At 41.5% G+C, this 12,557-nt stretch overlaps 2 protein-coding genes across 7 annotated transcripts in view; one reads left to right on the top strand and one right to left on the bottom strand.

The window, feature by feature from the left end:
- The window catches only part of TEX10 (testis expressed 10), a 55,904-nt gene extending 49,921 nt beyond the window's left edge, over window positions 1-5,983 (top strand). For all 3 annotated transcript variants that reach the window (XR_004484048.2, XM_033431197.2, XM_004271483.4), the window contains 2 exons: window positions 4,294-4,504; window positions 5,769-5,983. Coding sequence is in view for 2 of the 3 variants with exons in the window: in XM_033431197.2 (XP_033287088.1) it covers window positions 4,294-4,504; window positions 5,769-5,882 (325 nt within the window). In the remaining variant the exon portion in view is untranslated. The remainder of the gene's footprint in view (window positions 1-4,293; window positions 4,505-5,768) is intronic.
- A 193-nt stretch (window positions 5,984-6,176) lies between these two features.
- Window positions 6,177-12,557, bottom strand: part of INVS (inversin) — a 144,270-nt gene continuing 137,889 nt past the window's right edge. For all 4 annotated transcript variants that reach the window (XM_033431194.2, XM_012533634.3, XM_033431196.2 and 1 more), the window contains 3 exons: window positions 11,482-11,711; window positions 10,642-10,713; window positions 6,177-7,666 (listed from right to left, as the gene is read on the bottom strand). In XM_033431194.2, coding sequence (XP_033287085.1) covers window positions 7,518-7,666; window positions 10,642-10,713; window positions 11,482-11,711 — 451 coding nt within the window. In that variant the 3' untranslated portion in view covers window positions 6,177-7,517. The remainder of the gene's footprint in view (window positions 7,667-10,641; window positions 10,714-11,481; window positions 11,712-12,557) is intronic.

Genomic DNA, 12,557 nt, shown 5'->3' with positions numbered 1-12,557 from the left:
TCATGCTTATGTTCTCATTGGTATGCTGTTAACAATTCATTGCAGAAGGTTTTTTAAAAATCTAACAGATGAGCAAATACAAGAAAATAAAAATCATTCTATCACATTTTGACATTTGCCTTTTTTGAGCTTTTAAATGTCACCAAAATATACATATGATTGTATAAAACATTTGTAGTTTAAAGAGTATAAACTGAACACCGGTTTAACCAACCTCCCGGTTCAGAAATAGAACATCATCAGCACACTTTCTCCACAGTTACATTTCTCTTCTACATCCCCAGAGATCACTTCTGTGTTAGTCACTTCCTTACCTTTTTATTTAAAAATTTTATGTGCATTTATAAGCAGTTTCATTTTTGTTTTGCATATTTTAAGAATTTGATATATAAGAGGAATTATACTATATGTATTTTTTGTGACTTGATTTTCATCATCATTTGTGAGAGTACTCATGTTGATTCGAAGATGTATTTCATTCATTTTTGTTTCTCTACACCAGGAGTCAGCAAACTTCTTTCTGTAAGGAGTCAGTGAATATTTTAGGTTTTTCAAACCATAACGTCTCTTGTCAGAACTACTCAGCACTGCCCTGGTCATGTGAAAGCAGCATTAGATGATACATAAATGAATGGGTGTAGCTGTGTTCCAATAAAATTCTGTTTACAAATACAGGCTGTGAGCTGGATTGGCTGTGGTCTAGCACCCCTGCTCTGTAATATTCTGTTATATGCATGTACTATAACTTACCCATTTTACTGTCAACAGACATTTGGATTTTTTCCATTAAGTGTGTGTATTTAAAACTTTGTACATTTCACTGTTAATATCCTGTAAAATTTACACATAAACAAGCGTAGATTTGATGGTACTTTTCTTACCATCATCAAACTTTCGGGCCTGATAGTTCAAGAAAAGGCTTTGTAAATAGCAAGGAACTTCTCAGGGTTCTAAAAATTTTATAATGAGCATCCCCATTTATGAACTATGTATATTGCTGTCTGTCATTTCCTGTCACTTGAAATGTAGCCCATTTGTGATATACTCTGATAAGAAGTTTCAAAGATCTTTTTTAGTTTCTTATAGAAAAACATCCTTTGATTTTACATGGTTGGACTGAACAAAATTCACTGTATTTAATATTTTGCCTCTGTAAAATTCTGTTTTTAAAAGTGTTTTGTACTGTGTATTGAGTTTGATATGCATCTCTCAGGATGACATTAGTCACAAAGAAGTGTTGGCAGTCAGAGTCTTAGGTGCTTAAGTTTCCCTTTTGGGCTGCTCCTACCCTCCTAGAGAAGGTGTTTGTGAGATTACAAATAATGAGAGTGCCAGTCAAACTACTGGGAGCTTTTGATTTCACAAGTGCTGACCAAAAAATCGGGCTTGACCAATTTGAGGTATTCAAATTTGAGTGGCCACTGTACTTTGAAGAAACTATTCTGTTGTCTTCTGGATTCATTGTTAGTAATGAAAGATCTGCTGTTCAACTTAGCCCTTTTGGTTCCTAGGTAGTAATCTATTCTTTTTTTTTTAACATCTTTATTGGAGTATAATTGCTTTACAATGGTGTGTTAGTTTCTGCTTTATAACAAAGTGAATCAGCTATATGTGTACATATATCCCCATATCTCTTCCCTCTTGCGCCTCCCTCCCTCCCACCCTCCCTATCCCACCCCTCTAGGCGGTCCCAAAGCACCGAGCTGATCTCCCTGTGCTATGCGGCTGCTTCCCACTAGCTATTTTACATTTGGTGTAGTGTATGTATGTCCATGCCACTCTCACTTTGTCACAGCTTACCCTTCCCCCTCCCCGCGTCCTCAAGTCCATTCTCTAGTAGGTCTGCGTCTTTATTTCCGTCCTGCCCCTAGGTTAGTAATCTATTCTTTTCTATGGTTTCACTGTTTTCTCTTTGTTGCATTGCAAATCAGGGTGTATCCTAGTGTAGGTTTGTTGTTATTTATCCTGCTTGAGACTTAGTGTACTCCTTTAATCTAAAGACTTAATGTTTTTTCTTCAGCTGTGTTTTTATTTCTGTTATCTTCCCCACTGTTTCTATTCTCCCCTAAAAGCTCCTTTTAAACATAGGGAGTTTCTCATTCTGATTCTTTTGTTTAATCCTTCTATTGAGTTTTTATTGTATCAGCTATTGTTTTCTCTTTCATCTATTTTGAGTTTTTACTCGGCTCTTTGTCATTCTTGCTTTATTGGTGTTAAAGGTCTTGTCAGTTTGTTCTGTTTGCTCTATTTCTCTCTGGTGTGGGAATTCTCTCATTTTGGGGAGCAGGTGGGGCTCTGGAGGTTGTCTCTAGTGGGACTGAACAAACAAGCTCATGTTTTGGATTGTATAACTTTCTCTGAATGCATCTTTTGTGAGAGTTTGTGGAGGTTGTGGACACCTCCCCATGGGGCAGTTTCACATTTGCATTTTCCTGGCTTCCAGCTCTATGCAGGGAGCCCAGTTCTAGCTCCCTGCTTTCCATACCTGGGGCTGAAGCCTCAGCTTTCAACATTGTTTGTTGGCTGTTGAATACTCAGCCCCCAAATCCCATATCCAGTTCTGTGCTCCTGTGTATCTTCATGAGTTCTGGCATAGTTTCTGGCACCTAGAGATATCACCCATTCTGGCTTTTGAGCTTGGCTGTATTTTTGTTTTGTTTTTTAAAGTATATTATCTGTATTTCCCTGTGTTTGGGGAGTGGAGGGGGGTTGGTTGGTATTATCTGACCAGAATACATCAGAAGTTTGCAGTTAGTGGAACTCCTGAAACTTACCTGTGAAATATTGGCCTTTCATCAGTTCCTTTAGAGTGGTTTAGAACCATTGCTTTATGTTGACCTAAAATCTCAACTTCATAACAATTTATATAGAGTTGGTACAGTTATTTCTGTGCATGACAACTCTTAGAAAACCCTAAGAATGGCTCTTCAAATGGTATTACTTACATCATTCATGGTACCCAGGTCTCTCTTCTGTTTGGCCTGACAGTTTTCTTTAATTGTGGTGTGTGAAGGTGGAATTCTAAATTTTACTCATCCATTCAGTATACTTGTATTTGGTGTAATGTAGAATCCATAAGCTCTTTTAGCAGTTTTGATCCACATTTGAAATCCACTGAAGTTCAAGTAGAAAGTGAATATATTGGATCAGTACAGTAGTAACTTATTAAAAAGAAAACCCAAGGGGTAGGAATTGTGGAGGTAGGAATTTGAAACCCAGCGGGAACCAAAGCAGCTTCCTCTATTCTTTTTTCTTCTAAGTTTTGTAGTCTTTAATCTCTGTGCCTTTGCCTCCTCATTAGCTATGTCTACAGTCTGGCTTTCTCTTTTCTCCTTGCACATGGCTGTCCTAACCTGGCTGTGCATGAGTCCACAGGCTGAATAAAGTCTCTTCAAATAAGAGGATCTGTTTGGCCTAATGGATTTGGTATCTACGTTTGATGCAATTGCTGTATGTGGAGTTGGGAGGGGGGTCAGATGGTGAAAGGTCTGGAGGTAGGCTTTCTTAGAAAGACTTGGGACTGGGAGGATTATGCACTCTTGGTAGAGGAATTGTAACAGGCTAAGGTCAGAGCCTTTAGCAGCCAGTGAACTTTTCCTCCAAAAGGATATTGCTCCATTTAATTGACACACTTCTAGAATGTGGTTAGGCCACTTACCTCTATCATAAAAACATTTTTGTTCCTGTTCTATAAAGATACCGAAAGAATGATGCTCACTGAAATTTGGATTTATTTACCATCTCTGGCCTGTAATAGTTCCCTTACTGGCTGTTTTCTCAAATCCCTTTGGTTCCTTGTGAGCACATCTTTCTCTGGAAAGCTGCCCTGTTCTAACACATTGAAGAGACTCATAATCCAGGTCAGAGGCTTAGAGTTTCATGAAGTTCTTTTCTTCCCTTTTTGCCATTGGGACATTCTTACTCTTTTGACATTTGGTGTTGTGTAATAGACAGTTGAATAATGTCCACTGGTAGAGAATAGTACGCATGTATAGATCATTCTGTGGTGAATTCTGTGTTAAATCTGATCACTAGGGCTTCAAGAATGTCTTGTTAAGCCCAGGGAAACGCTGGTTGCTAGGCTTCCTGAAACCTGTAAAGTAGGGGAAGCAGCTGATTCTTCACTGCATTTGCTTTTTTAGCTCTGATGAAACCCAGTTCTTATTAGTTTTGGTTTCTGGGGTTTTATCAGAAAACACTGTGTTTCTTAAAAGGACATTTTCAGTCTTGGGAAGTATGGAAAGGGCACTTTTCCTGTATGCGTTGGTTCACTGACTCATTTCTGTTTTGTAGGGACAAGCTGTGGGGTGTCTGTGTCTCCATCCTGGCACTCCTGCCTCGAGTGCTCAGGTTGATGCTGCAGAGCCTGCGGGTGAGCAGAGCTGGACCTGAGGAGCTGCCTGTTGTGGGCCAGCTGCTTCGCCTGCTGCTGCAGCACGCACCCCTCAGGACTCACATGTTGACCAATGCCATCTTGGTGCAGCAGATCATCAAGAATATCACAGTAAGAAGCATGAAACAAGGGCTGTGTACTGTTCATACTAGATTCATGGGCATGGAGGTGCTCTTGGGAGGCCAGCGTTTCTGTGTGTTGACGGACTCCTGGAATTAAGCCCAGTGTGGTGATTTCTTAGGGCTTCCCCTGCCGACTAGTAACTGACTGTCACTTAACCAGCGGGGTGACTTTGATTGCAGAATCAGTACTAAAAACCGTAAAAAAGTCAAACTGAATTAAGGTGGCAGGCAGCTTAGTTGGAAAAAGTACAGGCATCAGAGTCACTCCTACCTGTTTTGTGATACAGATTCTATTGCTTAACTGTGATAATTTGGCAAGTTGTGTGGGGTTGTTTTTTTTTTTTTTTTAACCTATCTGAGCTTTGTTTTCCTAGCTGTAGAAATGGGAATAATAGCAACATTGTTGGGTTTTGTTGACCATTAAATGAGATCCTCCAAGTAAGGTTTATACTGTAACTGATAGTTACTAAGCACCCAACAAATGTTACCTGTCATTAAGGAAATTGAGCAGGAATAAACTAAGGCCTATTTCTAGTCACTTAGTTCACTGGAGAGGCGGAAGAAGTTGGAAGTTGCAGGCTTCAGCTTTGTCTAATGGTTGGTTCTCTGTGTTCACCTGGGGCAGGCAGTTCTGTTTATTAAGGATTTCCTTGGTGTTTTTGGTTTGGGAGAGTTAAAGTGAGGTTTTTTGTATAGGCCTTTGATTGGAGGGGGTTATTAATTGGTATATGTAATAATACTTCAGAGTAATAGAGCTTATACCTACATATAACAAAAGAGGTATTCTGAATTTTCTCAGTAATGGAAGAGGATGTAGAAGGGAAGAAAAGTTAAGAACTTGGATCATTCCGAGGTTGGAGAATCAGCCAGTCTCTATAAGAATGACAAATTGAGACCTGTTGAATCATTATTCTCAGTGAATGTTATGAGATTCTACAATGCGAAGGGGCGGAAGTACAGAGTGTAGGGGTGGTTAATGGTGAAATTTCATTAGTCCCTAGCAAATGCGGGAGGGAAGAGACCCAACAAGAAACTGGTAGCACTTAATACTTGAGGATGAAACTAGGAATTTTAACTACCTGTGGTAATAATACCTGATTAATAGGTTCCTTTTTTCAGTGAGATTTCATTTGATAATTTATAGATGAGGATACTATCGCAAGGACTGTTTGAGATCTTGTTTGGGTGGGGGAAAAAACCATCAGGAAGCAGTTTTGGTACAACTCTCATATTACTCTTGTTTTTCTCTGCAGACATTGAAGAGTGGAGGTGTTCAGGAGCAGTGGCTTACAGACTTACATTATTGCTTCAATGTGTACATCACTGGGCATCCCCAGGGACCCAGCATGTTGAGTACAGTGTATTGAAAAGGCACTGTGGCACCTCTGTTTGAAATTGTTTATTCACATCTAATTTTGAAGAGACTGATGTAATAAATGTTTGTCATTAAAGCTGAACTTTTAAAGAAGTTGTTCATGAACCTTCCTTTGCACTGAAATAGGAAAATAATGCTTGGGAGTTCCCATTGATGCACAGGCTGGCTTCCTGGACTAGCATGTGATATGTGGTAACAGGTATTCTGTATTTCATAGCTAAGTATATATAAAATACAAAGCGATAATATGGTACCTTCTATTGTATAGTAAGAAATAAGCTCAGTCTTTGTTGTCCCATCTAGGCAAACTTTATTCTTTTTGTTCTCAGCCCCAGTTCATTCAGACAGCAACAAACTAAACTAGTTTTTGGTTTGGTTTTGTTTGGGAGTGGTTGCTTCTCACTCTGGAGTTGTGTTTCCAGAGGATTTCTAGCAAGATTTCAAAACAGTGCTCCCATTTGTTGTGGATTTTCCTGTACCTAAATGGTCCTTGGTCTGAGCTGGGTAACTCTTACAAAATGGTTTTCTACTAGTGATCCATTGTAAGAGTTCTTAATTTATGTTATAATCATTTTCATAAAAATGAAGTAATTTAGTGAGCCAACTGTAAAAAATCCAGGTAATAACACTTCATTGCTTCCCATCTCTTACTGTCAGGACAGGGGTGGCAGTAATCTTAAAATGCAAGCAGTTCTAGAAATATTTGTGAGCTTAATATGCCATTGTTTCTGCCTGTCTACATTCCTAGTAGCTTTGCCCTTAAAAAATGTGAAAAAGCCCACAATCACTGGATTTTATTTAAACCATGTGTTCTTAGAGAGCTAGAATGCATAGTTAGCAAAGTTTCCCATGCCAAAGGAACAGCATTTTGACAAGGTTGCTCACCTCTGCAGGTCAAGCAGAAAATACACGTGAAAGGTTAAGGCCTGAATTGGCACCCCGTGCATGAGTGCCTGGTCTGTAGACCTTCCCGACTGAGGCCTTGGTGCTGTGATACTGCTGGTGCTCAGCAGAAGGAACGCCATTCACAGGACGTGGCAGCAGCCTGTGGCCTTCAGAGGCTGACGCGGCAACTGTAAAATGTAAGCAATCAACAGTATACCTATTACAGTCTTACAGTGTCTAACAGCAAAACACTGGGTCATGACTCTGGTCTAAAAATTAAAACTGATGATGTTGGAATAACAGGATGTGGTGTCTGTAATGAAGTCCGTTGCGTTAGCTTCCAGAAAAGTAGTGAACTGAAGGCATCTGCTGTGGGACAGGCTCTTCCCCATCTCATTTAGGTTCTTCACTGGAGCCAACAAACCAGGCTTGCCCCAGTTGAGGAGAAATCCCAACCCAGCAGCGTCTTTAGTGCTCACTTCCTTAGTTTTACTTAGACTTAACTTATTAGAAATACTCTTTTCCGGCCGTCCTCACGGACATGTAGGCACACGGGCAGTTTTGCACAGGTATAGTCTACCCTGGTCCTTGCAGCACTGGCTAAGAATTTACAAAACAGTGCTGTGTAAGAGCAGAAAGAAAACACATTTCTCTCGGTTGTTACCACATTTTCAGGCTTCAGGCGTGGATATTAAAGTTTTCCCAAAGTGTAAACGCTAATCAGAGAATTCTGCACTAGCTACTAGAACCGCCCCCTCCGGGCACAGTCTTCCTCCGTAGGCAGTCGAAGCTTTGTTTTGTTTCTTGATGGGTTAGCTGATTGCAGGTTATAAGAAAAATTCTTTGATCTTCCACTGTTCTCAAGGAGGTGTATACACTGCAAGTTGCTCACTGTTAAAAACAAATACCAGATATTCAGATTATTATTATTGCTACTATTATTATTATTTTTGGCCACGCTGTGCGGCATGCAGGATTTAGTTCCCCGACCAGGGATCGAACCTGCGCCCCCTGCATTGGGAGTGTGGAGTCTTAACCACTGGACCGCCAGGGAAGTCCTGATATTCAGATTATTAATTTTAATGCTGAAGGACAGAGTTGATTGGTGGGGAGGAAGAAGGGTTTAGGTTGGATTATCTATGGGGCTGAATAAGGTGATGGCTAGTTTATTGTAGAGACAGGAGGACGTCAGCCCTCCATTTTCCATCCTCTCAAAGATACCTGACATCTTTAAGGAATAACCCTGACTATGAGGGGGCAGCTGCTTGAGGAGGTAGGACTGGAACTTAGGTCTTCAGTCTGCCTGGAATAACTGGTATGATATTGCTTTCTCTGTGCATCTCTGTAACATAACACAAACATATCTATCATTTAACTTTCCCTGTGCCACATACTTGGCTATAGTCCATTCTAGAAAATAGGCTCCTTTGAAAACTATTCAGGTGATAGAATAATAGGCATATCAAACAAAGTGGATTTTTTTTTTAGGCCTTTTTATGACTTTGAAATCACAGAGTTACAGGATGCTACAGTTGAAAAATTTTAGTGGTGAGCTCAACCCTCTCTCTCACTTAACAAATGAGGATACTGAGCCCTCGACCAGTTAAGAGAACTTGCTGAAGCCGTACTGCTGGATGTCGCTCCTAAGTGGAGCAAAGAAGCAAACATGAAAGGTGAGTAGTTTTTAAAAAGTTACAAAAATATGTCTTTCTCTCATCTGGTTTTATTACTGTTACTTCAATAAAGTTAAAGTGAACTGTTTGGGAACTCTGGTGTGTTTGTGGCTGCCTTTGTTGTATCAAGTCTTGAGCTGTCATCTGCATACCCCTCTGCAGGTGGGCAGGAATATTCTGCGTTCATACAGGGGTTACCGTTTTTAGTAATCACTTAAGCCATGGTTATTCCATTCGTTGGAATGGAATTTTTTTTTTTAGAGGAAATTCTTCTATTTTTAACAAGAAGGGCCCCCAGATTTAGGACATTGATACATATATGCTCTCTGGTCATGACTGTGCTGGTGTTCTCTGTGGGTGTTGTGGGTGGTTTGCAGGTGGGTGTAGAAGACCGAGGAGAATGTGATTGTTTGCCTCCTGGATGCAGGTAGAGAAACAGTCCAAGGAGTTTGTTACTGTGCTCTAACCAGCTCACTTTCTGCTCCTTGTTTTAAGAGGTAAAGGCACTAGTAAAGTCTCTCCCCAAATTGAAGGGGTTAGGAGCCACAGTCTTCACTCAAATATTTGAGCACCTACAATGTGCCAAACAATGTACTAAAGCTAAGTAGAACAGTGAGCAAAATCCAAAGATCCTTAACCTCATGGAATTCTCAAAGCAAACATTTCTATTCACGGTAAAGACTAAAATGAGTGGTTTGTCCTTCTTGGTTCCATTTGCCATCTGTGATTCTACATTGCAGAAACCTACTTATATGTATGTCCAAGTCATGCCCATTTCATGGAAATTTATAGACTGTATTCTGTATAAAACACAGGCTGCAGCTAACTAGCTAGGAGCTCTGGTGACCATCAGCCTTATTCACAGGTTAATGGTTAATGTGGGTAGGTGGGCCTCATAAAACCTTTGTCCCCCAAGCTTAGGTTTAGGAAAAGATTCTCTTTGGTCCTCATCTGTTTTCAAGCCAGTGTAGGACAAACAAGCTGATAGTTTATATGACGTCCTAAGACACCATTATTTCTTTTATTCATTCTGTCCTTTAACTGTGAGTCCTTTAACTAAAAACCTTTATGCCACTAATCACCTTCATTTTTAAAGATTTGATAGTCCTGGACTTTTGAGACAAAGTAAAAAATGCTCTGATTATCTCATTTTAATATCTGATTATCTAAATGCTACTACTTAAGTGGTTTTATCTGACAGTGTGTTTTTGAAACTATTCTTTAATTCACTCAGGTGTAACTAGAGGTTTGTTTTGTTTTGTTTTAAACCTAGAACCATGGACCTGATTCCTTTGAAAGTCTCTAATTGCCCCTGATTAGCCTGTCTATATTACATGAGTTGCCCAACTCTTATTAAAGCTTTGGCAGTAATTACTGTCCCCCCACCTCTTGGTTTTCCCCCCATCAAAAATAAATGAATGTTAAAGTTCACGCTGACAGTCATTGTTCACCTTCCCAGCTGTGCTCTGTTCCTGCAGGATGACTGGATCAGGGACTGGGGGGAGTGTGTTGCCATAGCCACCCATGAGAAACACTGGACCTGGCATTAACTGCTGACAGCACTGAACTTATCACCCAAATTTAATTCTGGCATGAATGAAGGGGCCCTGAGTAAAACAGTCTTGTCTTGTGGCTAAAAAGAAAGTTCCCTGAGCTGCTCCTCTATGAGTGGAAGTGTGCACAGTTGAGCCTGAGCTGGACATGCTATTAAATATTAAAATATTAAATGCCTCCTTAGGGGGCCCTAAAAGGCAAAAGTCAGAATCTATGGTCAAGGGACTTCTTCCCATCTTTGGGAAGGAGCTGGAGGATCTTAATGTGAAACCAAAACAGAGCAAGAACTCCCAAGGTATTACTTTGAAGAATGACAGTATTTGTGTTTCCCCCTCCTGTATGTGAACAAGTATGTAAAAGTGATCAGTAATAGGTGCCACTTATTGCTTCTGCTGGAGGTAATGTTATTACGCTTTTGCTTGCAAAAATAACTTGCCTCTTACGGAGAAGAGATGTTTATTATAGTGGTAATTCCATGAAAGGGGGATGAAGAACACATGTAATCCTGAAATCAAATGACTCTTGGAACCCCTGGCAGTCTGTTCTAATGTCTTCCACCTTTGGGGATGAAACAAAAAAGGGAACTGTTTCCCCACATGGTCTCCCCACTCTGCTTTGCCCATGCAGTGGCTGCCTTACCTGAGTTGAGACCCAGCACAGAATGGGCTTTTGAAGATCTTGTGGGCTGATGTACTTTTCCTTCTGGAGAACCTGAAATCAACCAACAATGATCATCTATTTCTGACCAATGACAACTGTGGCCTGACCAAGTTCTGAATTCTTTATTGAGGTGAAGGCTTGAGCTTGCAGGTGTCTGCCAAGATAGATTAGGCATGGTGTGGAAAAACTACATAGGCCTGCCCGGGTCAAGTCTGCAGATTTTGCTGCCAGGGCCGCAGATCTGGTTGTAAGGGTGCCCTGACTTAACTTTTTTCCCACTGGGGAGCTAGCCAGTCCTGTTCTCTGAGTTTATTTGGATGGGCACTTTGCAGAGCTGAAAGTGTTTCAGTATGCAGCAGTTCATCTGCTAAACAAGTATGTACTGTAGGGCTTGGATCTGGGGTATTCCCACAGATAGGCAACTCTGTACTATCTAAGCATAGGGAAGGTCAGTGTGAGGCAAGCAGGGTCTGCCTGGGCCTGGAGTCCTCTAAATGGAGAATTTTAGGAAAAACAGGCAGCAGCCTAGAGCGGTTGCTGTGGTGAGGTGTTCAGTCATGAAGCCCAGCAGACAATCTCTTGGCTGTAAGGCTTTCTCGGGTGAGATACCAGAATACCTCATGAAACCAATTCTGACCCAGAATTGCTGGAAGGGAGGCACTAATTATGATGAGAATTCTGTTGGTGCCTGGAAGTTTAATAAAGTTCCTACCTGAATGGAGGTTTGCCCAATGTAACTAAATCCTGTTTTCAAATTCTGATGTGACACACTCTGGGGGTGCTTGTTGTAAACTACAAAGTACCCAGAAGGACAGTTACCGTAGATCTGCTTGAGCACTGAGTGCCTGGTGGGCTTGGTGCCTGAGCTGCCCTTGGGTGGACTCTTGGTGGTCCTGCTTACTGCCATGGCCTTCGGGGGTTTCAGTTCCAGTTCCTTCCTCCAGACCTGGAGGATCAAAGCCATGTACTCTCGGTTCCATCTGTCCATATCTCTGGTTCCAAGCTGCTTTATGTGCAGAAGGTGGGACAGGTGCTTCCTGAGCTGGTAGCTGGTGGGGTCAGAGGAGGGGAGAGACTTTAAGATCACAATATTGAGAAAACCAATGTTCCTTAAAGCTCCTAGAAGCTATAGGAAGAGTAGTTGCTGAACTCTTGGGAGATTCAGTCAAGCTCCCGTTCCTAATTTCACTGGCAGTATGTTGAATATTGAATTCTGTCTTTGTCCATCAGTACTTCCTGAACTAGGAATCAATCAGATGGGTCCTTGCCCTCAAAGTGGGACAGGCCAATGTGTAAACAAATGCAGTATGAGAAGTACTATGTGAGAGCAAAGAGCTAGATGGCTGATATTTGTGCTGGGTTTTAAGGGATGACTAGGAGCTTGCTAGGTAGGGAAGGGCATTTTAAGTAGCAGAACTGGCATGAGCAGAGGTAGATGCATTTGTGCAGGAATGTTAAAGTGAGATGTGTGTGAAGCATTATGTATTTGGTAAGGGAAGGAGGATGGGAGGCTGGGCTACATTGTGGAAGCTGTGTCAGGGGAGTTGAGTCATAGCCCAGCCCATGGCTGAGTGTAGCTCCTACCTGGCCCCTACCTGATCAGGAAGGCTGGCCAGACCACCTGGAAGCTGCGTAGCCCGTCCAGCAGTGCTCAGGAAGGGTGTACAGTAGGCAGAGCCGATCATCCACAGAATAAAGCCAATAGCACTGTTCAGCCAGGAAACTTGGGGAGCAGGCCAGTTTGAATCAAGACCACAAACAAAGAGGCTCGCCACCTTTGGAACCAGTTGCCCCCACTCGGCCTGGGCAGGAAAAGTAATGCATAGCCCCAGCCATTGTTGAATACAGCCTTCAGCCTGTCCAACCAGGGAAGCTCACCAGAGCACACAAGAAGC

This window comes from Orcinus orca, chromosome 6 (genome assembly GCF_937001465.1).
Source record: "Orcinus orca chromosome 6, mOrcOrc1.1, whole genome shotgun sequence".
Lineage (NCBI taxonomy): Eukaryota > Metazoa > Chordata > Mammalia > Artiodactyla > Delphinidae > Orcinus > Orcinus orca.
The sequence above is the reverse complement of the archived record's forward strand: the minus strand, read 5'-3'. Positions and strand labels throughout refer to the sequence as shown.